General features: G+C 39.8%; 3 protein-coding genes across 3 annotated transcripts in view; 2 read left to right on the forward strand and 1 right to left on the reverse strand.

Annotated features, from left to right (window-relative positions):
- Positions 1-568: 568 nt before the first annotated feature.
- LOC307269418 (high affinity immunoglobulin gamma Fc receptor I-like) lies at positions 569-6,726 on the forward strand (the record flags this gene model as incomplete). The annotated part of the gene is made up of 5 exons (XM_080052386.1): positions 569-599; positions 2,540-2,809; positions 3,876-4,142; positions 5,471-5,596; positions 6,704-6,726. The coding sequence occupies 5 exons, from the start codon at positions 569-571 to the stop codon at positions 6,724-6,726; spliced, it is 717 nt and encodes a 238-aa protein (XP_079908512.1).
- A 600-nt stretch (positions 6,727-7,326) lies between these two features.
- tmem185 (transmembrane protein 185) lies at positions 7,327-17,330 on the forward strand. The gene is made up of 7 exons (XM_080051782.1): positions 7,327-7,526; positions 8,676-8,852; positions 9,457-9,664; positions 10,525-10,608; positions 11,211-11,387; positions 12,320-12,443; positions 13,811-17,330. The coding sequence occupies exons 1-7, from the start codon at positions 7,489-7,491 to the stop codon at positions 14,071-14,073; spliced, it is 1,071 nt and encodes a 356-aa protein (XP_079907908.1). The 5' UTR covers positions 7,327-7,488; the 3' UTR covers positions 14,074-17,330.
- Positions 17,331-17,771: 441 nt separating this feature from the next.
- Positions 17,772-24,985, reverse strand: part of mus81 (MUS81 structure-specific endonuclease subunit) — an 11,239-nt gene continuing 4,025 nt past the window's right edge. Inside the window, exons 8-17 of the mRNA XM_080051700.1 lie at positions 24,536-24,769; positions 23,664-23,837; positions 22,549-22,676; positions 21,696-21,808; positions 21,029-21,148; positions 20,568-20,663; positions 20,087-20,224; positions 19,493-19,596; positions 18,901-18,984; positions 17,772-18,428 (exon numbers count right to left, since the gene is read on the reverse strand). Coding sequence (XP_079907826.1) covers positions 18,362-18,428; positions 18,901-18,984; positions 19,493-19,596; positions 20,087-20,224; positions 20,568-20,663; positions 21,029-21,148; positions 21,696-21,808; positions 22,549-22,676; positions 23,664-23,837; positions 24,536-24,769 — 1,258 coding nt within the window. The 3' untranslated portion in view covers positions 17,772-18,361. The remainder of the gene's footprint in view (positions 18,429-18,900; positions 18,985-19,492; positions 19,597-20,086; positions 20,225-20,567; positions 20,664-21,028; positions 21,149-21,695; positions 21,809-22,548; positions 22,677-23,663; positions 23,838-24,535; positions 24,770-24,985) is intronic.

Below are 24,985 nucleotides of genomic sequence, written 5' to 3' on the forward strand. Positions count from 1 at the left end.
GGGAAAATGGGCCGTCTTTTCCATTTTTCCATCAGTAAATCTGTGTTCGATCTTTGGGTCTACTTCTGAAAGCTGTGGGCTGGCACTTAACAGAATTACTTACACCTGGCTTGACAAAGCAGCCCCTTTACATCCTGGATTGGCGTTTATGCAACTGACTAATCCAAAGTGCCCAGGCTAGACTTTGTCAAGGCTGGCTTTATCAATCATCCTGGATGTCTTTATTCCACTTTTATGCAACAGGCCCCTGGTTTGTGGTTTGTGGTTTCATTGTTTTTGGTTAGGCTACTTGCTTTTCCTGTCTCTACCTAGCATAGGGCTGAATTTGTGTAGGTGTGAAAAGAGTGAGTTTCATTTTTGGCTAAAACATTGTTCTTAATGTCTTAAACTACTTTGCTGCTACACGAAAGAAGAGTTTTAGACCAGACATTTTTGCTTTTCACAACACGGGTTCAAAATAGGTTCACTTCTGCAGTTTTTAGTTTTAGGTGGTTTCCTTTTGCAGTCAGGATGTGGGCTGCCTACTGAATTTCCGAGAAAAGACTACACGGACGACAATCAAGACAGGATGGAGATCGCCTCATTCTGCCAAATACTCCGTGAGAAATTTAACTTTTTTTTTAACAGTTTTGTGTTCTACTTGCTGTTTCATCCTGCATTAAGCTGTTTTGTAAATAATTTATTTAAAAATATAACTCAAATTCCAGTTGAGATTTGAGATTTTGACTCTGTCCAACATAGTTTGTTGTTGTGGATTTAAAAATGTCTAAAAAAATGTTTGAACATTATTATTATTAGATTATTTGTTAAAAATCATATATTGCTACTATATCCTCCTCCATTATTCTGTTGGTGTAATTGTTATTACAAAATACTGGTTCTCAGACTTTTACTGCTATTGCTTACTTCCTGACTTTTTTTAGTTTCATTTGCTCTGTCCCTAACCACTTTGTTCCAACATACCAACAATAACAACTATTTATTCATATTGTAAGTGTTTAGCGTTAAGGTGGTCAATTTTAGCCAAATCTTGACTATGAATAGCCATATATTTGGATTGGTGACTTGAAAACTAATTTGTCTCTATGCAATTGGCTTCTTAAATAGCTCTATGTAAGTTTTCAGCGTTTATATTTGCTGTTTTCTTATACAATGATTTTGAGGGAACGTCTTTAAGTTAAAAAAGAAGGTCCTGTCCCACAATATGATGCTTAAAGCAACAGCAGGTTTGTTGTTTGTTTTCTTGATGTTTTACTTTAATTTAATACAAATTATTTAATATTTTCCCTTTTGACATGTTAAGTATTATGTTCTAAATATGTTGTTATAGTACTTTTCCGTTAAGGACCTCCTTGAAAACTAGATGGGTTCCTCTCAAGGGCTTATTCCTCATAAATAATTTGACAAAAGCAAATTTTTAAACAACTTACAGTCAAATCTAGCCCTTTCATGCATGAATTATGATATCCTTAGTCTGGATTTTTTTCTCAAGTGATTTTATACTTCTTTAGGCATGAAAAGAAAAAATATAACTTCATTTTTTTTAAACACACATTTTTCAGAGAGTTTTACACATGTCCACTCGGGTGGACTCCATGCGTTTTGACTTCTCAATTTTGACCTTATTTATTTAACAAAACAGTGAAAAAAATGATATATTATCTGAAAACTATAAAATAATACATATTTTCAATGCCTGTTCACATATATTAACATATTCCAATACTTCAATCTAATGCAAAAGCGTGGAATAATTTTTTCAATCAAAAATTTCTATAAAAATAACAGATAACTTTTTCCTTGGTTTTCCAATTTCTCTTTTTCAGATGTCATTTAGCAGTATAGCCTACTGACTTGTACATCACATCATCAAAGCTATTTTAATATGAAAATTGGCATCATAGTGACACCAACTGTTTTACACATAATGGAATGGTCTGGAATTTTTTTTTTCTTTTTACACAAATACTTCAAGTTGCATTCTAATAACATAAATCAATTGATTTAAAACCAAAAAGTTACAGCAAAATAAGCTTTTTTAAGCACAACACATCTGCAGTCATAGTATTTATTGAAGTCCGTGATGCATGATGTCCAATTTAGTGGACATGTGATTAAACATCATTTCCTCCCAATGTAAAATCAATAATTGGAAATTTGAACAACTATATGACTCCTAAGATGTTACTTGATGTTGCCATATTTTTTTTACCTGCCAGAGTCTGCTATTCTTGAAGTATTTACAGGATATTCCTGAGCTACACAACTTTTCTGCTCCCTGTCGGCCATCTTGGTTTTGACTAATTGTAGCTGCTCTTACAATGGTTGGCCACTGGTTGGCAGTGCATTGGATGACACATAAGAGTCCACTGTAGTGGCTGATATGCAACTAGGCGATCTACACCCATGCATATTCAAGAAAACAGCATTTGAATAGCTGTCCACTGTAGTGACCTCTATGCGTGAAAGGGCTAGACACATTTTGGCGTCACAATCACATACAACACTAATAATTCCCCATTCCTTTTGTATATTTCAGTTTCGGCCACACTAACCATCCAGCCCGACAGATCCCAGTTCTTCTGGTATGAAAGAGTCGACCTGTCCTGTGCTGTGGCGGGGAACTCTAGCGGTTGGATTTACAGTAGAAACACGTCGTATCAAACCGCCGATCCGAGCAGCTCCGGTTGGGGAATGAGTCGCGGGTCCACGTGCACTATCGATAATATCTATCCGCTGGACTCTGGAGTTTACTGGTGCCAGTCGGAGCGCGGAGAATGCAGCAACGCAATCAACATCACAGTGACTGGTAAGTTAACACCAATTTTTTTTACGTATCTATATTGTTTATATTATGGTAGGCCTATTGTATAGTCAGTGTTGGGATGTACATGTAAATACACTTTTTTTTTTAAAGATATTTTTTGGGCATTTTTATGCTTTATTGATAGTGCAGAGAGACAGAGGTGAAATGGGGCAGAGAGGGGAGTGACATGCAGAGAACGACCGCGGGCGACATGTAAATACACTTGTAGTATAAAGGTGGAGTCTGTGATTCTGGAGAACACTTGTTGAGAGATATTCACTGATTTTGGCAAAAAGTGATTTTGACAACAAGCATTCTCCATGATCACTGACTCAACCTTTTAATTTTGAACCTGAAAATCAGCACAATATGTGACCCATGTCAAGATTACAATAGACATTTTAAAGGTGCTCCGAGGAACTTCCAGTTTGTGTTAATTCTTGCACCCCTTTGGACATAAGCGGTAGTGTTTTTACTACGCCAGCTGTTGTTTCTGGGTGAGCGTAAACCCATGACACAGGCATTTTGAAAAACTAAATAAAAATAGCATTCTTTGCACTGATGGTCTCGTTTGCTGTTACATGTAATGTATGATCATCAGAGTAAAAAAGGAGACTGTTTCAGAAATATTTAAAAGTTCCTCATAGCTCCTTTAAACCTGCAGTGTGTAGAATTTTGGGTTTTATTTCCAAGCAGATTTTGTAGAAAGTAATTATAATATCCATAAGTACATTTAATTTAGTGCATAATAGCTGAAAAAAAAGTTTTGAATTATTTTTTCCCCTTAGAAAGGGTCTCATACAGTATCTGTCCATATTTCTGCATATTTTGGACCAAGGCCTTGTGCCACCATCTTGAAAGTGTCATAGTTGGAATGTCATCAGGTGCATTGTTTAAAATGTAGATTTGTTCTTGTCCTTGAAGGCCTGACTGTAGCTTCTGTTATTATTCGAAAGGGTTGGGGTTACCCAGGGAGCGTTGCATTCTAGAACTTTCTTGATGATGTCATATTACACACTGCACCTTTAATTAAGAACAAAATTCTGAAGTCTTGGTTTTGTATTTTCAGATGTTGAGAGAGACGCTGTGATCCTTCAGAGCCCGTCACTCCCGGTTACGGAAGGCGATGACGTCACGCTCCAGTGTCTGTTCCGAAAAGAACACGGCAGAAACTCCACGTCGGATTTCTCGGCTAATTACTACAAAGATGGCGTCTTTATAGGGACACACCGGGGAGGAATGACACTACAGAGGGTGACCCGGTCTGATGAAGGTTCATACAGGTGTGAACATCCCGTAAAGGGGGCGTCGCTGGAGAGCTCGCTGGCTGTTAGAGGTGAAAATTATATTCTTAAAGTTGTCAAAAGTTGAGACTTTGACACTCCTCCCTTTTTTCTCTCGTGTATCTTATATGTTGTTTTGTATTGTATCTTGTACAGCACTTTGGTCACCTGATGTTGCTTTTAAATTCTGCAATGTCCGAATGCAATGTGAAGGATAGCTTTAGAAATATAATTTGTCTGCCTGTATTTGGTCTTTTGTTCTTACTATCTCTTGAATGCAATTTCTAATGTCTATTCTTGATGTATTTTATGTTTCAAACCAGGTTTTGAAACCACAAAGGGACTTGAAACCTCAATTTTCTGATTCCCGAAGTCAAATGCATTGTCCGCAAGGCCACATGGTCAAACAAAATCTTCATTTAAGAAATCCCTACTTAGTAAAACTTAAACCTGCAGTGTGTAGAATTTTGGGTTTTATTTCCTAGCAGATTTTGTAGAAAGTAATTATAATATCCATAAGTACATTTAATTTAGTGCATACTAGCTGAAAAAAATGTTTTGAATTATTTTTTTTCCCCTTAGAAAGGGTCTCATATATGTCCATATTTCTGCATATTTTGGACCAAGGCCTAGTGCCGCCATCTTGAAAGTGTCATAGTTGGAATGTCATCAGGTGCATTGTTTAAAATTTAGAATTGTTCTTGTCCTTGAAGGCCACTGTAGCTTCTGTTATTATTCTAAAGGGTTGGGGTTACCCAGGGAGCGTTGCATTCTAGAACGTTGTAGAACTTTCTTGATGATGTCATATTACACACTGCACCTTTAAGTAAAGAATGCAGACTTATTTCTCTGATGCTGGTGCCTGACCCTGTTACCTGTGGCTTGTGTCGAATTCACAAAACATTCTTGCAACAGCTTTTGACTTGTTGCAGAACTATCACTGGATGGATGGATGGATGGATGGATGGATGGATGGATGGATGGATGGATGGATGGATGGATGGATGGATGGATGGATAGATAGATAGATAGATAGATAGATAGATAGATAGATAGATAGATAGATAGATAGATAGATAGATAGATAGATAGATAGATAGATAGATAGATAGATAGATAGATAGATAGATAGATAGATAGATAGATAGATAGATAGATAGATAGATAGATAGATAGATGCTCTTGAGGAGATTTTCACACATTGATTTTGATAAAGAGTTTTTGACAACAAGCGTTCTCCAGAATCACTCACTCCACCTTTAACCAATCAACTGTTCCTTTCTCCCTCCCCAGTCAGAGCTTTCAATCCTGTTGTACCATGGAAACGCACTGACTGACTGCACCTTTAACCTGTTTAACTGTTCCTTTCTTCCCTCCCCAGTCAGAGCTCTGTCTCCCCCCCCTGTCATGTCCGTCCCCAGACTGCTATGCACCTTCCTGCTGATTCTCCTTTACGCCGTCATACTCACCACCCTGTGTGTCAGCGTGCACCGGAAATGGGCCAAAGGTAACGAGCTAAATTGATTGATTGATTGATTTTATTCGACCATTTCATATATAAAAACAAGAACAGCACTCTGTCACATTAAAGGTGCAGTGTGTAATATGACATCATCAAGAAAGTTCTACAAGGTTCTAGAATGCAACACTCCCAGGTAACCCCAACCCTTTAGAATAATAACAGAAGCTACAGTGGCCTTCAAGGACAAGAAGAATTCTAAATTTTAAACAATGCACCTGATGACATTCCAACTATGACACTTTCAAGATGGCGGCACAAGGCCTTGGTCCAAAATATGCAGAAATATGGACATATATGAGACCCTTTCTAAGGGGAAAAAAACTAATTCAAAAAAATTGTTTCAGCTATTATGCACTAAATTAAATGTACTTATGGATATTATAATTACTTTCTAAAAAATCTGCTGGGAAATAAAACCCAAAATTCTACACACTGCAGGTTTAAAATAATACATAGAACTTCACTCAAAACACTTTTTTACTATCATTATTTTATTTTTATTTTACATCGAATAACAAAATACATGGAACTCCACTCAAAACACTTTATTATTATTATTATTATTATTATTATTATTATTATTATTATTATTATTATGGATTTTTATTTTATTTGACATCAAATAACTAAATACATGGAACTTGAATCAAATAACTTCAAATATTTTTATTTTTACTTTATTGCTACAAAGAATAATTAAACATGATTTTTATTTTTATTGTCCGATAGAAACATATCTTTCATACAGGAAGTATGACCTGACAGTTGGTGATGGTTTGTGGGACACATGTGTGGGTTAGGTGTGACAGTTTCCAGAGAAGTGACTTCTTAATTACAGGGCGTTCTTAACTCCTCGCCCCCCTGAAAAGTGCTTAACTGTAAGACTGATACAGGGCTATAAGCTATTTCTGTTTCGTCGTCAAGGCCACCGCACTAAAGTTTTTTTTTACAGGAATTTAAAAGAAAAATCTATTTCTTCATAAAACAGGATCGTCAGTTCATATTTTTAATTTATATTAATTAATTAATTAATTAATTAATTAATTAATTAATACTAAACTTTAACAATTCTCTGTTCTCCTCTTCTTGCAGCTCGAGCGTCGGTAGAGAGGTGAACTCCTGATCATCCGACAACGGTGTTTTTGAAAATAGTCAAATTATTCATTACAGATATTTTTGTATGATATTTTTATATTATTACATGATTGTTTTTAAATGTTGTGGTGTCTCCTTTTTTAAAACAGGATTTCCCATGTGGTGATGTTGTAAATACAAGTTAGAAATAACAAAAAAAAAAAAAATCTCTTTTTTATACCTTCCATATGTTGGGTTAGAGTTAGACAGACTTGTGACATTTCTTACATCTAAAAAAAAATAGAATAGTTAGCCTGCTATCGGTGTATGAATGTGTGTTTGAATGGTAACGTGGGAAAGGAAAACAGGTCTCCCTTGCAAAAGAGTCTTCGGTCTCAATGGGATATAGCCTAAAGGTTAAAAATATATATATATATCCTGACCATTGTACCGTGAGCTTGTGCAGAAAAATACAAAACTATTTAAAAATGAGACAACAATGTGTTCGAAGCTGAGATAATGAAGTGTCCACATTATTGTTCAATAAAGTTGTATTTGAAAAAAATAATCGAGAGATTTCCGGAAACACTTCGGCTTTCTTCGTGTCTGTCGTCACGTGACTTCCGATGGAAACGGAAAAAACAAAACATCCTTTTGCTAGCTAAAAAGCAGAGATGAAACAGAACCCAAACAAAGGCTCAACTACCACCTATATTAACATGTTTAGCACACATATTAGCCGGTGAATACAGTGACGACACAGGGCAGCTAATGTTGGCAAGGGAACCGGTCTATTTTACACCATGAATCTAAGAGGACTCTTTCAGGACTTCAATCCCAGGTAACGTTAGCTTCGAGCTATAGCTACTTAGCATGGGGCGGTTGTTGCGCTTGCCGTACCAAAACATACCGACAAATGTGTTTTTAGACTTGTGAATTTATAAGTTAAAAGTGTTTCTGGCGTCTTAACAGATACGGTAAACTATACGGTTAATGTTAAAACAGGTGGCAAAGTGTAAATAAGACTTATTAAGCTAAATAGAGCCGGGTTAACATTAGCTAAGCCAACGTTTGGAGTTTGCGATTTAAAGTTATTTGTTGTTATTAATACGACAATTCCTCGCGTTTATCAGTACAGAAGACGGGTCCCGACAGTAAAAGAAAGAGAGTAATGTTGTAGACCCGATATATAAAGTGTAATGTGTGTAGAAGATATACGCTAAAGGCAATAAGTCCAGTTATTTTTTTTACATCATGTGGTACGAATCGAAAATCCAGGATCAATAGGACTTTAGGAATCTAATTTTGCATTTTGGAAACTCAATATTACAAACAAGTTAGCATGAGATGATCGGATATGGTCATGTTGTGAGATTTAAGTGACATGTTATCATAATTGGTCTACATATCTAGTTTATGTAGTTTGAATGACCGGAAAAAGTTCACAAGGAATGACGGAGACAGCGGTAAACAAATCTCTCTCTCTCTCTCTCTCTCTCTCTCTCTCTCTCTCTCTCTCTCTCTCTCTCTCCACCTCTCATTATAACACCATATAAGAATATGCTTAGAATTCCCTTGAAAGGCCTTTAAAAAAATGTTCTTGCTGATTTTCTTGTTATTTCATCCCTCTCTCTTTCATTCTCTGCCTCTCCTCTCTCCCTCTCTCTCTCTCTCTCTCTCTCTCTCTCTCTCTCTTTCAACAGTAAAGCATTATTTACATGATTGTTTAACCCCTAAACACCTTTCTGTGTGTGTCTCCTGTCTGTCTGTCTGTCTGTCTGTCTGTCTCTCTCCCTCCCCCTGTCACAGTAAGTTCCTGATCCACGCCTGCCTGTCTGTTTCCCCCTCTCTCTCTGTGTCTCTCTCTCTCTCTCTTTTCAACAGTAAAGCATTATTTACATGAGTTTTTAACCCATAAACACTTTCCTCTCTCTCTCTCTCTCTCCCTCTCTCTCCCTCTCTCCCCCCCCCCCCCCCCCCCACCCCACAGTAAGTTCCTGATCTACGCCTGCCTGCTGCTGTTCTCTGTCCTGCTCTCCCTGAGGCTGGATGGGGTGATCCAGTGGAGTTACTGGGCCGTGTTCACGCCCATATGGCTCTGGAAGCTGCTGGTCATTATAGGAGCCTCGGTGGGGACGGGGGTCTGGGCTCACAACCCACAGTACAGGTAGACTGTCTCTTTCTTTCTTTCTTTCTTTTTCTGTCTGTCTGTGTGTCTCTCTCTCTCTCTCTCTCTCTCACACTCACACTTTCTGACACTCAGTCACACTCTTTAACACACCCACGCACATACACACCCTCTCACTCACTCACTCATTCACTCACTCACTCACTCACTCACACACACTCTCTCTCACACACACACTCACTCACTCAGCCACGCATGCACCCACGCACCCACACTCTCTGTCTGTCTCTGCCTCTCTCTCTTATTTATGAACGCAGGCACTCACCCATTCACAAGGATAGTTGTGGCTGTTCAATGTTTATATTGTGTTTGGTTTTGTTTGGTTAGCCTTCTGAATCATAAAAATATGCACAGTAGTAAAATATATTTGTGAGAATCTTTACTGTCTTTTTGGAGTAACCTTCTAATGTCTGTCTCTCTCTCTCTCTCTATCTATCTATCTATCTATCTATCTATCTATCTATCTATCTATCTATCTATCTATCTATCTATCTATCTATCTATCTATCTATCTATCTATCTATCTATCTGTCTGTCTGTCTGTCTGTCTGTCTGTCTGTCTGTCTGTCTGTCTATCTCTCAGGGCTGAGGGTGAGACATGTGTGGAGTTCAAGGCCATGCTGATAGCGGTTGGTCTCCACGTGTTGCTGTTGATGTTCGAGGTGTTGGTGTGCGACCGCGTTGCCCGGGGAAACTACTTCTGGCTGCTCGTCTTCATGCCTCTCTTCTTCGTCTCGCCCGTCTCCGTGGCAGCCTGCGTCTGGGGCTTTAGACACGATCGCTCACTAGAGGTAAACAACTCGTATGTATGAGGATAACAGCATTTAAAAATGAGCATTTAAGCATTTTATATATTGAAAATAAGGCCCTAAAAGTATCGAATTTCACAGGCAAAAGTGTTGGATTTCCTTTCCAAAGATCTTACATGTTTTGATTGCTTGTGTCTGTGGCGTTGTACATGACCGTTCTCTCAAGGTTATAATTGACATGTATCAGGAGATGGTTAGATGACAATATAACATTAGAACAGCACTACAACACTTGTAACTGTGGCTAGGTAGTTTGACTGACTGTTTTAAGAGAGGGTTTGGGAATGAGCACAATGTGGAATACTAGGGTTTACAGTTCTGCTACATTAGGTTTTCATTAAATATGTTGAATAGATGCATTCTTGTGTGTGTGGGCGGGTGGGGTGACTCATTTTCAATAAAAGCCCACATTTCTCTGTCAGCGCATGATGAAATAGTCACAATAAAAACTGTTCCCAATGATTTATTGGATCAGGCACATATGCAGAAGATTTCAAAGAAGATTTCAAAGATGGTACTCATGGGGGCGCCCTTAGCTCAGTTGGTAGGGCGTCCCCCCCCATGGGCCTCGGCCAGCAGCGGACCCGGGTTCGATTCCAGCCCGCGGTCGTTCTCTGCATGTCACTCCCCTCTCTGCCCCATTTCAACTCTGTCTCTACACTATCAATAAAGCATAAAAATATCTTAAAAAATATATATCTTAAAAAAAAAAAAGATGGTACTCATCTAAAGTTGCATTATTTTATTATTCATTATAAATTAAAAGTATTTTGTAGAGAATTAATAGTGCTTTCAAATGAGTTACAGTTCTAAACACTTTCCTTGTCTCTTCCTCTCCTCAGCTGGAGGTTTTGTGTTCAGTAAACATTCTTCAGTTCATCTTCATCGCTCTGAGGCTCGACAGGATCATCAACTGGCCCTGGCTGGTGAGACACACACACACACACACACGCAAACACACACACGCAAACACACACACACACAGTCACACACACACATAGAATACACACACACACACGCAAACAGACACAGTCACACACAAACAGACACAGTCACACTCACACACACACAGTCGCAAACACTCACACAGTCACACACAAACAGACACAGTCACACACAGTCGCAAACAGACACACACACACATTATCTTATATGTCTAATATGCTTTCACAGGAAATATCAAAACTATACTTACATACTCCACCTTTACAGCACACCTTAAAACATGGCTGTCCGATAAATATAACTGCACATATTAATAAGCGAGACGTCACGTGTGTGGTTGATGTGACGTAATCATTGATGCTAACTGCCTGATTGTTATGTTGTGTATGTACTTTTAATGTGTGTGTGTGTGTGTGTATGCCTGCCTGTGTGTGTGTGTGTGTGTGTCTGTCTGTGTGTGTGTCTATGCCTGTGTGTGTCTCTCTCTGTGTGTCTGCCTGCCTGTGTGTGTGTGTCTCTCTGCCTGTGTGTGTGCGTCTATGCCTGTGTGTGTGTGTGTGTGTGTGTGTGTGTGTGTGTCCAGGTGGTGTGTGTGCCTCTGTGGATCCTGATGTCCTTCCTGTGTCTGGTGGTTCTTTATTACATCATATGGTCCGTCCTCTTCCTGCGTTCCATCGACATCATCGCCGAGCAACGGAGAACTCACATCACCATGGCAATCAGCTGGATGACCATCGTGGTGCCGCTTCTCACCTTCGAGGTCAGTTTCAATGTACTTCATATTTACCCCATTTTTAAAGGTGCTGTAAGCGGAATGGTTCTTTTAGCTAACTTCCTGTCAGTTACTGCAGTTAGCAGTCCCCTCGCTCGTCCCTACGTCACCACATTAATGCACTGCGGTCTTCAAGCAGCGAGTTATCTAGCATCATCTCAGATCCATAAGTGTGATAAAACATGATAAAAACCATCAAAACAGACATTGGGAAGGATTTTTACCTGCTCCGCCATTGTAGGTGCATAAACATTCACCCATCTGTTGCTCTGGCGTGCACCGGCAGTGAGACCATGGAGTGTATATACTATATATGAGTGAGATGGGTGTCGGTTTGTAGCGTTCTCTCTTCTGATTGGATAAAAATGTTTGGATACTCCAATAAGTTTATTTGCCGATTACATGCAAAGCAGCTGACTGAGAGATCGGCTTTATGAAACACGCACATTATGTAAGTGATCACTGTATGAATAAAGAACGATTTAACACTTAACATAAATAAACCGCTTACTTCACCTTTAAAGCTGGGACGTCAAGCAAATTCCTCTGATAGTAAAATTAGCCTGTTCTGCCCTCTAGTGGCCTAAAATGTGTACAGCCATTTTAAAAGTCAGCTTAATGTAGCTACGAGGAACTTTTTAAATATTTCTGAAACTGTCTCATTTTTCCTCTGATGATCATACATGACATGTAACAGCAAACGAGACCATCAGTGCAAAGAATGCTATTGTTATATAGTTTTTCTTAATGCCTCGTCCGGCTCGTCAGTGAGCGGACTGATTTTGTCAGTTTGGTGAACAGTCAGAGTGATGTTGTTCGCTCATATCAGCACTCCTTCAGAACGCATAGAAGGTCTCTCGTCCAATCAAATCACTCGCTCAGAACCACTGCTGTATAATACAATGTATTCTTCTCTTCAGATTCTACTGGTGCACAAGCTTGACGGTCACAACAGCCTGAGCTACGTGTGTGTGTTCGTCCCTCTGTGGCTCTCGCTGCTCACACTCATGGCCACGACGTTTGGACAGAAAGGAGGGAACCACTGTGAGTATATAGAGAATGTAATGTGCTGCTAGACCATGTTTCTACAGTTGCACAGAACAGGCACTGTAGCGGCTCCCCATTAGCCACTAGGCTGCATGTCGTTAGGTGTCTGTACGCGTGCGTATAGCCTACAGTTAACATCTTGAAACTTTGAATGTCCACTCGTTCCATAGGTTTTAAATGCTTCTTTATTCATAGGCTTCAGGTGGCTTGTACATACAACTATCGTTCGATGTTAATCTGAGCTCCATGAGCACGGTCGAAAACAATTTGCCTTCCGGCATGCAAGCACCTGGCTAGTTTGAGTGCACCTGATTAATAGCCTTGCATCCGGTTCAGCCCCGCCGAATTGGGCATAGTACAATACAAACAAGGAAAGGGGTAAATGGCTCTTACAGGCACACTTCAATTTTTTTAAAGATTTTTTTTTTGTTGCATTTTAAGCTTTATTAGACAGTACAGAGTTGAAATGGGGAGAGAGAGAGAGAGGGGGGATGACCTGCAGTAAAGGTCCACGGTTCGGATTTGAACCTGCGACCACTGCAACGAAGCCTGAGCTAATGTGGTACGCGCTCTATCCACTACGCCACCGGAGCGCCCCAGAATGATCAAACTTTTATATATAGTGGGCGTCCTGGACCTGTTGGAAGACCAAGAAGAAGAAGTACTATAGAATAAATAACTAAACACATCTTCACCTCATCACTTGATATTGTGGAAAGACTTGAGGCAGTGGTGGATGATGCCAATCTTTAGTAACTATAGCTTCTTGTCCTTGAAGGCCACCGTAGCTTCTGTACATTTTACGAAAGGGAAGGGGTTAGCAAGGGAGCGTTGCAATCTACAATCTCACCACTAGATAACACCAACACCAAAATACTCCTATATTACACACTGTACCTAATAAAGTCCCCCATCTGACAAACAGACACACACACACACACACACATGCACTTACAGACACACACACACACACGCACTTACAGACACACACGCACACGCACATACAGACACACACATACACACACGCACATACAGACACACACATACAGACAGACACACACACACCACTACACACACACAAACTCACTCACCTGTCTGTGTAATCTCTTTTCTAACAGGGTGGTTTTTGGAATCTGTACACAGGCAGACGGACACACACACACACACACACACACACACACACACACACACACACACACACACACACACACACACACACACACACACACACACACACACACACACACACACACACACACACACACACACACACACACACACACACACACACACACACACACACACACACACACACACACACACACACACACACACTCACTCACCTTATCTTTCTTTTCTATCAGGGTGGTTTGGAATCCGTAAAGACTTCTGTCACTTCCTGCTGGAGCTCCTCCCCTTCCTGCGCGAATACGGCAACGTGTCGTACGACCTGCATCGCCACGACGACGACCCCGAGGCCCCCGACGACCAGGACCAACTGCCCATTCCGGAACCCCCGCCCAAAATCGCCCCGATGTTCCACAAGAAAACCGGAGTGGTCATTACGCAAAGTCCCGGGAAATACTTTGTCCCACCGCCTAAACTGTGCATAGACATGCCCGATTAGCCTTTTTGAATGGAAGTGGATGGGGGACTGTTAGCTAGCTTGCTGGCTTGCTTGCCTACCGCTGTACTATTGCGTTCAAGTCCAAAAAAAGCCAACATTTGGGGGGTTTTCGGCTGTCTAATTCACCTTAGAAACTCATTTGAAAAAGGTGATGCATAAGCGCTTATATTGGGGATGGATAATTCGTGAATGCAGGATCCTTACATTGGTTTCACAAGTTTTTTTGGAAGTGAAGATATACTCGAAGAAGTGTATTTTTTTTCTTGGCCGAACGGATTGAATTATGGAACCAGAAAAAAGGACTGCTCTGCGTATTTTTTCATCCAACCATCCATCCATCCATCCATCCTGGCCGAAATATACGGACGATTATCGGGGAAAAACTGGCCACAAAAGTGTCTAAAAAATCAATTGGATTGGATATAAAAAAAATATTAAGATCGGAGAAAAAACGCAGATGTGGAAATAACAGAAGAGCTGGATTTACCTGGACTTCAAATTGTTGACTTTGTATCAGCAGGAGTTTGTATTTTTGCTTTAGGTTTTTTAAGCGTGTCCGAAACAAAGATGGCGCTTGCATTGCTTTGCTTTCGCGATGGGGACCACTGGAGAGACGCTGTATTGAAATCTGGGATCAGTGTATAAATACAGCTCTGGAAAAAATGAAGAGACCGCTCCAAATGTTCAGTGTCTCTCGTTTTTTTACTATTTATAGGCATATGTTTGAGTAGAATGAACATTTTGGTTTTATAATATAAACCACTGACAACATTTCTACCAAATTCCCAATACATTTTTTTTGTCATTTAGAGCATTTTCAATAAGTTATGTAGAGATGAAGATTTGAGAAAAATCCAGACTGGTCTCTTCATTTTTTTCCGAAGCTGTGTTGATCCTGTTTTGCTCACTTTCTGACCATGTACAGGTGAAACTCGAAAAATTTGAATATCGTGCAAAAGTTCATTTATATCAGTAATTCAACTTAAAAAGGTGAAACTAATATATTTCAGAGACTGATTACATGCAAAGTGAGATATTTCAAGCCTTTATTTGCTATAATTTTGATTATTATTATGGTTTACAGCTTATGAAAAAAAACACAAATTCAAAATCTCAAAAAAATGTAATATTACATGAAATCAATAAAAGAAAAAATGGATTTTAAATACAGAAATGTCAGCCCTCTATAAAGTATAATCATCCATATGTACTCAGTATTTGGTTTGGGCCCTTTTTGCATGAATTCTTGCCTCAATTCCAATTCATTTTCCATGATATTCTAATTATATGAGTTTCATCTGTAAGTGGAGAAAATAGAGGGGATTGGAGTCAAAGGAATAGTTCAGAAATTTTTTTCAGGTCTGTTTTGGTAAAATATTCACTCGCCCAATGAAATACATAGACATTAAAAGAGATATTGACAAATGTAATCATAATAACTAACTATATAAATCCTATCCAATATTATTATTATTATTATTATTATTATTATTATGTCTATACAGATTGTGAAGTTATATCTCTCCGTTGATTCAAGGTACAACAAGAGATTATAGTTGCCATCTCTTTACAGCAACTATAGACAGCAGGGATGATTGCATTGCAACTGTGTCAATGAAGATACGCGTCTCAAAACAATTAGAATATCATTGAAAAGGTAATTCAAAAAAGTGAAATTTTAAGATTTTCGAGATTTAATTTCAACAAAAATCCAGCATCTCAAAATAGTAGAATTATTACAAAAGAACGGTCAACTAAAAAAATGTATAATACTGAAATGTCAACCTCGCGAAAATAATTTTTATTTATTTAGATTCATTAAATTTGATCTGTAACGAATCTAGACTATGAAAGTTAAACTTTTTGAATCAAATTATGAAAAAATAAAATGAAAGAAATCCATAATATATTAAAATGTTCAAAGATTAAAGGATGCACCTGCTGCGAGTATCGTTTTAAGACGGACCTGAAAAAATTCTGACTTCTCCTTTGGAAAAATGGAAATGGCACTTTGTAAACCTGATCCAATGAGTCATGTCAGACAGTTATTTGTATTAGTTTTTATTTCTTTTCTTTTTGTTGTAAATATAGTTTTCAAGTTAGGGACCAGAGTGATGGGACGGGGGGGTAGAATGTTACAGGCAGACCTTTTAAATCGTTAGCCTCAAAGCATAATTGCCTACATCATATTTACTCTACTCTACATCTACTCTACTTCTACTTTACCTTACCCCATGACCCTTAAAATATGATTTAGGCAATTAGGCTAACGAAAAGTAGATGTAGAGTAAATATGATTTAGGCAATTAGGCTAACGACATACAACATGTGAAAAAAATTATTGCAAACAATCCACTACTTCTCTTATAATTTTCCTTTTAATATAATGTGTGCCGCCATTAAGTTTAAAGCTGCTACAAGGAACTTTTTAAATATTTCTGAAACAGTCTAATTTTTCCTCTGATGATCATAAATTACATGTAACAGCTGGCTTAGTAAAAACACTACCGCTTTTGTCCAAAGGGGGGCGCAAGAATGAACACAAACTGAAAGTTCCTCGGGGTACCTTTTTAAATTTACTTTTTGCTTCATACAATTCATAATCTTAGTCTATAGCAAATACTGAAGACTTAAATAACCTAAATACATACATTTGGTTTTACAGTGAAAATAAATTATATTTAGGTCCGTGCTTAACAATCAACTATTAATGTGTTCGAAAACCCTACACAAGTTATCTTTTAGCTAGTCGACAAAACCACAAATTTCTAAATAGTTTTAATTTTGAAGTCACATCTGATTTGAGTGTAGAGATTAAGGGCCAATCCCATTTCTAATTTTCACCCCTACACCTTCACGTGAACGCACAATTCGGAGGGGCACGGCTAAATGGGAAGGGGGCGAATTGGGATTGAGCCTTATTTCCTGATATTCCCTGTGTGTATGTGCACGTTGCCAGATTCCCTCAAATTATCAAGTAAATCAGAAAAACAAAAAAGAAAACAATCGCACAATCTGTTATATTTTCATCCTGATTGCTGGAGAGTGTCCGGCATGCTGTGTACATAACCAACTTTTTCTACATTTTTGTCTTTCTTTTCCTTCAATTAAATTGGTCTGATTTTTACTCGATGCTGAAATCGGAGCGAGATGACATTCTTATGGTGATACTGTATGGATGCCTAGTTTTATCTGTACTGCCTGTTATGTCCATATATATTTATTTTAGAATTAAACTAAAAAGACAAAAAAATCTCACCCGCAAACTGCCTTTTGTCATGTTACTTTTTTACTTCATTTCATGTGCAATTTTAAGAAGGTGGAGTCAGTGATTCTGGAGAACGCTTGTTGTCTAAAATCAGTGAATATCTCCTCATGATCTGCTACCCGTCCGTACTGTGTGTGCGCTGAAAAAAAAATCTAGTGTTAATTCACAGCCTAGGTTCTGTGAACTGGTATATTGCTAACTATGGTGGGCCCCCCTTTTGTTTACATACCAGTTTACAGAGCCTAGTGTGTAATAAAAAGCAGATTTCTTTTCAGCGCACACACGTAGAGGATCGCAAGGAGATATTCACTGATTTTGACAACAAGCGTTCTCCAGAATCACTGACTGCACCTTTTAATTTGTTGGTAGTTCTTTCTGCATAGCACTAGGCCGGCACCACTATTAGCTAAAGTTAATTTAGACAACCGAATGCTTTACAAAACAATAAACTTTATTAACCAGGAAACATATGTGGAATTCTTCAAACAAATATTTTATAGAAATTAATTAATTACATTCAAGTAAAGTAGGAACGTTAAGGCGATAACTACATGTAGTCACATCCGTCTATGAGACAGAGAATATGTGAACGAAACAGAGGTTGCGTTCCGAATCGCATACTTTCTACTATATAGTATGGTAGAAAAAAGATTTAGGATGTCCCGATTCTTGTGGCCAGATTTAGGACGGTTAGAAGTACCCGGATGTCCTACTTCATGCGGCCAAGATTGTTAGTGTTGAAAAGTGCATCCTATTTGGGCGATTCTGACCCACAATCCAGTGCGCACATGAAGTGACGTAACATCGACGAAGCCTCCATATGAAAACAAACGGGGATGCGACGGATATAAAAGCAAGAGGCAAGATCAAGGGCGCAATGTTATGATGAAATAAGAGAGAAAAGTATGTCCCAATAGTATGCCTACTGCATCCTAACTAGATTCTTTTTATCGTCGGATGTAGTATGTAGAATAGAAAAAAGAAAGAGTATGCGATTCGGAACGCAACCTGTGTGTGTGTTTACGATAGCGCTCCTTGTGTACAGTACAGCTGGTAAACAGTTCGGCTCAGAGCGGGACCCAGGTTTCTGTAAACAAAGACAGAAATGTGTAGTTAGATGGGATTTCATAGACTCAAATTTCAGAATTCGAAGGATCACACAATATTTTAACTCAAGTTAACATGAAAAGGATTTAAAAAAAAATTAGATTTGCATCGTTGACAACACGTTTGTTTTGTTATGACATTCACATCTTACTTCAACTCAAGTGATAGTTAATTTTTTCTTTTTAAGATTATTTTTTGGCATTTTCAAGCTTTATTAGACAGTACAGAGTTGAAATGGAGAGACAGAGAGAGAGGGGGGATGACCTGCAGTAAAGGTCCACGGGTCGGATTTGTAACCCGCGACCACTGCAACGAAGGCCGGAGCCAATATGGTGTGCGCTCTCGCCACTGGAGCGCCCCAATTTTATATTTAATTAACTGCTAACAACTAATATTACATAAATCATTGGAACATGCCGGGAAATGTTTTAATCAAACTGAAGTCCACAAACCTTTTGAGTTTCCCGTAGCGGATGGCAGACAGTAGTTTCTCCTTCTCTGCTTCACTCACACACCGTTGGTAGGCCGCCAGCAGACTGAGAAGAGAGAGAGAGAGGCAGAAAATGTAAACCTCAAAAATTTTAAAAATTCGATTTTTTTCTACAGTATCTAGGGGCCGTAGTAAGTGTTAATATGTATTTTTCAAAACTTGCTGTATTTTTTCTATTTTCTGCCAAACACAATTTATAATCTAATAGTGGAGCAAATAAGTGCTACAATCTTTCAATTTGTGATATAAGCGTGGAAATTGGTATGAGCAGATGTAAAGTGAGTGAGTGAAACATGGGTCCATATACAGTAAGATGTCAGTTACCTGTGTGGAGTGCTGTAATGCTAGACAGACAGACAGACAGACAGACAGACAGACAGACAGACAGACAGACAGACAGACAGACAGACAGACAGACAGACAGGTGAGTGAAACATGGGTCCATATACAGTAAGATGTCGGTTACCTGTGTGGAGTGCTGTAATGCTAGACAGACAGACAGACAGACAGGTAGGTGAGTGAAACATGGGTCCATACAGTAAGATGTCAGTTACCTGTGTGGAGTGCTGTAGTTCTCTAGTATAGCAGCAGCCTTGTCCCCAGACAAACCGCTGATCTGCATCAACTGACGGGCAAAGACTTCCCTCACTGTCTGACACTGAGACACGGAGAGAGAGAGAGAGAGGGAGAGAGAGAGAGAGAGGGAGAGGGAGAGAGAGGGGAGGGGTTAAAGGAATACTTCACCCATATGGAACCGGCGTTCTATCATTATGAATGACAGGGGTAATATATTCACTAACACACTTCATCTGAAACAGTGGATTTTAAGACACACAGGCTGTTTCAAAAAGCCCTACTAACGTCCTACTCATACTCATTTTGAGTATGTTGTGGTGGTTGTGTATGCAAGTTTGTGTAGGCGAGAAATGCCCAGATGAGTACTTACTTCCGGGAAGATTTTGTGTATGAATCAATAGGATAATACATGTTGAGTATTTAGGAGGGAGGACGTTAGTAGGGCTTTTACAACACAGCCACACACACACTCTATTTTTTAAAACAAATTTGTTCATCAAATTTTCCAGAGGACAATATAGCGACAGCAGTAGACAGACATTAAGGCTCAAATCATTCGTCTCAATACAAACCTTGTTCTTCACCGCCCCGTGGTTGAACTCTGCGAATGAAATGAGAGAACACGCCGGTTTCCCTCTCTCCTCCTCCTCCGCCGCCTCATTCTCTCCATCTCCCTCCAGCTCTCTGGAGCGACAGAGCAGCGTGCAGTTCTGAAGAAAGATATATGTATTTAAAAGTGTGTGTGTGTGTGTGTGTGTGAGTGTGTGTGAGTGTGAGAAAATATGTATAAAGGACAAAACAAGGTGTGAAGACAATGTTACTGTTTTGTTCTTGGGATTTCCTGGATTTTTTGAGAAAGATTTCGAATTTTAGAAAACCTAGCTTCGTTAAAATGTTTGTATATTTCTGGACCTATGTGGTGGATTTAAGAGTTAGAGTGTGTGTGAGTGTGTGTGTGTGTGTGTGTGTGTGTGTGAGTGAGTGAGTGAGTGAGTGAGTGAGTGAGTGAGTGAGTGAGTGAGTGAGTGAGTGAGTGAGTGAGTTAGCTTTCACCTGGTAGAGTTTGGTGAGGTATCGTGTCATGACGGTGAGGTAAGCTACTGACTCCTTCACATCCTGAACTCTCTTCACAAAGAAACCATCGACCACCTGACACACACACACACACACACACACACACACACACACACACACACACACACACACACACACACACACACACACACACACACACACACACACACACACACACACACACACACACACACACACACACACACACACACACACACACACACAGATTAGAAAAACAAAAAAAGTATGTCATATATTCTTATGAAGATGTTTTGCAAAAAGAACAGTAACAGTAAAAAAAAAGAAAACTGTTAATTTTGAAAAATAAAAATTGCATTCTAACAAAAAATGCCAAAGTTAAGAAGTGTGTGTGTGAGTGAGTGAGTGAGTGAGTGAGTGAGTGAGTGTGTGTGTGAGTGTGAGTGTGTGTGTCCCCTCACCTGTGTATTGATGATGGCTTGCTGTAGTGTAGTTTCAGGTAAACTCATGTGTGACGCCGCCGTCCCACATTCCTCCACCAGGTAGATTGGTTTACGGAGACCACAGCGCTTCAGACGGAACTGGACATAAGGTCAGAGAATTTTTTCAGTAAGACGAGACATAACAAGACAGACTCACATGTAGAATTTGAGTATTATTTTTTATTTATTTTTAAAGATTATTTTTTGGCATTTTCAAGCTTTATTAGACAGTACAGAGTTGAAATGGGGAGACAGAGACAGAGAGAGAGAGAGAGAGAGAGAGAGACAGGGGGGATGACCTGCAGTAAAGGTCCACGGGTCGGATTTGAACCCGCGACCACTGCAAAGAAGGCCTGAGCCAATATGGTACACGCTCTATCCACCGGAGCGCCCCGAATTTGAATATTATTTTATTAAAAAATAATTTTCTATCAATATTGTAGATCTGAAAATGTGTCTAAGTACAAAAAACAAACAATTAAATAGTAAAAAAAAAAAAAATCTTCAAATTCCTCAATTTCATGTTGTTTTTCTTGGCTTTTTCGTCAGACAAAAACAAGGACATTTTTCAAGTCAATTTAATTGTAACAGGGATGTGCCATTGTTTGAATAATTTGATGAAATATAAATGTGCCCCACTAAACACCTTCTGTTCCCTGAAGCGTCCGTCTATGATGCTTCCACAGAGGTCGTCCATCCTCTTCCTCTCGATGATGTAATCTAGAACCAGCTCTCTGCCGGAGGGGGCGCGCAGCTGACCTGGGGGGGGGGGGGGGCATTCAGATTCAACTTATTCATCCCCAAATCAATGGGCATCCAACATAAAAGAATCAACAAATAGTTACATCTAAAGCCCAGTTCAGACCAAAGATTCGCCTCGCAACGACTTGCAACTCGGTCGAGACGGTCTGAGACGTTCTAAAACTGGACCTGGCGATTTGACATGTTGAATCTTCTGCGACTCCTTGCAACGGCATCAGCACACTGCAACGACTTTCCCCCCGCAACGTTAGAAAAACGTCTTGTGGGGGGGCGCCCTTAGCTCAGTTGGTAGGGCATCCCCCCCCCCGGGCCGGGCCCAGCAGCAGACCCGGGTTCGATTCCCACCCGCAGTCGTTCTCTGCATGTCACTCCCCTCTCTGCCCCATTTCAACTCTGTCTCTACACTATCAATAAAGCATAAAAATGCCAAAAAAAAATCTTAAAAAAAAATAAAAAAAATAAAACCGTCTCGTTGCAAGTCGTTGCGAGGCGAATCTTTGGTCTGAACTGGTTTTAAGAAAACATATTAAGGACCCTAACCCTCGGGCAGAAGGAAGTATAGGCCTGAGTTACAAAAAAAATCAGTAACCAAGAACGGTGTCTAAGATATTCAGTTTTGTCTTGTGTTGAGTGAGTGAGTGAGTGAGTGAGTGAGTGAGTGAGTGAGTGAGTGTCTGTGTGTCTGTCTGTCTGTCTGCCTGTCTGTCTGTCTGTCTGTCTGTCTGTCTGTGTGTTACCTGGAACAGGGGCGAGCCTCTCCTTAGCGACCCAGAGAAAGTCTCCAACATTCAGCTTCCTCACGTCGTAACTCACCCCGTTCCTCTGGAGCTCTTTGACCAGGTCCTGCTTACAGTGTTTACTGCCTCTGCACACACACAACGGTAATCAAATCAAATCAGTTTTATTTGTATAGCCCAATATCACAAATAGACATTTGCTTCAGTGGGCTTTACATTCCATACAATATGACACCCTCTGCCCTTATCTATCTATCTATCTATCTATCTATCTATCTATCTATCTATCTATCTATCTATCTATCTATCTATCTATCTATCTATCTATCTGCCTGCCCTTACACCCTTAGCTCAGCTGAGAAAAAACTCCCAGTAAAAAACCCTTTACCGGGATTACATTTTTTTTAGAAATCTCAGGGAGAGTCAACAGAGTAAGGGATCCCTCTCCCAGGACGGACATACTGCAATAGATGTCATAAGTAGAGAAAAATCACTTAAAATACGTTGTCAAATACACATAATTTTTCATTTCACATTATATATCCCATATGTACTCATATATATATACACTATATGTACACTATATGTACGCTAAATCGTCGATCCCACCTTACATTTCAACGTCATTTCGATAAAAATGGTTACATAGGATTTTCACAAAGGCAGCTTTCTTACTCTTATTTTCATCGGCTTTTATCTCTAGTTGGGAGCGTTGTATCCCAGCAGTGTCTACTAGAACTTTTACTATTGTTTTGATTTTTAATTTAATTTTGAATTCTTGCTTTTTTTTCGTGTCTTTATGATGTTTTGGATGTAATGTATTTCACTTTTATTTTTTTAACCTTTATTTATACAGGTAAATCCCATTGAGACCGAAGACTCTTTTGCAAGGGAGACCTGTTTTCCTTTCCCACGTTACCATTCACACACACATAGCAGCAGGCTAACTATCGACATTCACACGGGGCAAGGTGGGTGAAGTGTCTTGCTCAAGGACACAACAACGATGACACAGGTGGCAGGGCGGGGATCGAACCTCCAACCCTTTGATCATCGGCCGACCCGCTCTACCAACTGAGCCACAGTCGCCCCAAGTCACTGTTGACTTGACTCACCCAGTGGTCTCTATGAAGTCCACACACAGTATGATGTCATATGTTCCCGGCAGCATTAACCCTGCGGTGGTCTTGCTGCTGGTTGTAGCCTCGGAGCTCTGGGGTCTGTCTGAAGAAAACATCCCGTAAACCTCTCTCCTCGGCTGGGCAGCACAGGCCGCCGTGTCTGGGTGGCTGTGGAGAGGAAAAGGTGAGTCATTTAAAGCCCTATATGTAACACACACACACACACACACACACACACACACACACACACACACACACACACACACACACACACACACACACACACACACACACACACACACACACACACACACACACACACACACACACACACACACACACACACACACACACACACACACACACACACACACACACAGGTTTCTTACCTTAAAGCTATAGTGCATAACTTCTGTGGCCCCCATGAGGAATTCTGAGTAATTACAACAACACTGTCGGAGCATCTACATGAGGTAAAGCCTTCAGTGATGGCACATGGATGTTATACCTTCTGCTGTACGTCCAGGTTTTTTTCTTAGCAGTAGAATCAACAACTGAAATATTTCTTGTGATTTTTTTCTGAGATCCTGCACCAGTGTCAGGGGGGGGGGGGGCACCAGTTTGTAAACGCTGCCATACTGAGAAATACAGAGAGTTTTGTGGAGCTGATAGACTTAATCAACTTTGTGTCAACTTGTTTGGGCGATGGCTTGAATGTAACCGGCATTCATTTATATGAAAAAGTTACACACTATAGCTTTAATTACTAAGTGCAACTGGTTGACATATACTTGTTGTTAAAGCATGGACTAAAGCATCAACATACAAGTAAAGATACATTTGAAAACAAACTCATTTTTTTTTACCTTTTTAACACCGTTAGGATTTCTTCATCATCGTTGTCTTCATCACTAGCAGTGAGATCCACCAGCTCGGGACCCTTATCCTCCTCCTCCATCTCCTGTTCATCCCCCTCTCTCTCACTCCTCTCCTCCTCCTCTCTCTCACTCCTTTCCTCCCCTCTCTCTCCCTCTCTGCTCCCTCCTTCCACTGACTCCAGCTTCTCTGCTAAAGCCAGGCCGTCTTCTGTCAGAGTATACCTGAGACAAAAGGAAAATGAACAACGTTAGGATTACAAAAACCTGGAACAAACTGTCCTCCACTAAGGGATAGATAGATGGATAGATAGAGATATAGAGGGATTTCAATGTGTGTGTGTGTGTGTGTGTGTGTGTGTGTGTGTGTGTGTGTGTGTGTGTGTGTGTGTGTGTGTGTGTGTGTGTGTGTGAGAGTGAGTGAGTGAGTGAGTGAGTGAG

This window comes from Ammodytes marinus (assembly GCF_949987685.1).
Source record: "Ammodytes marinus genome assembly, chromosome: 23".
NCBI lineage: Eukaryota > Metazoa > Chordata > Actinopteri > Uranoscopiformes > Ammodytidae > Ammodytes > Ammodytes marinus.

Bases quoted from the DNA above. Each gene is read 5' to 3' on its own strand.
- tmem185 (XM_080051782.1), top strand. From the start codon at position 7,489: ATGAATCTAAGAGGACTCTTTCAGGACTTCAATCCCAG. The intron at 10,609-11,210 runs GTGAGACACACA...GTGTGTGTCCAG, and splicing joins TCATCAACTGGCCCTGGCTG to GTGGTGTGTGTGCCTCTGTG. The intron at 11,388-12,319 runs GTCAGTTTCAAT...TCTTCTCTTCAG, and splicing joins TGCCGCTTCTCACCTTCGAG to ATTCTACTGGTGCACAAGCT.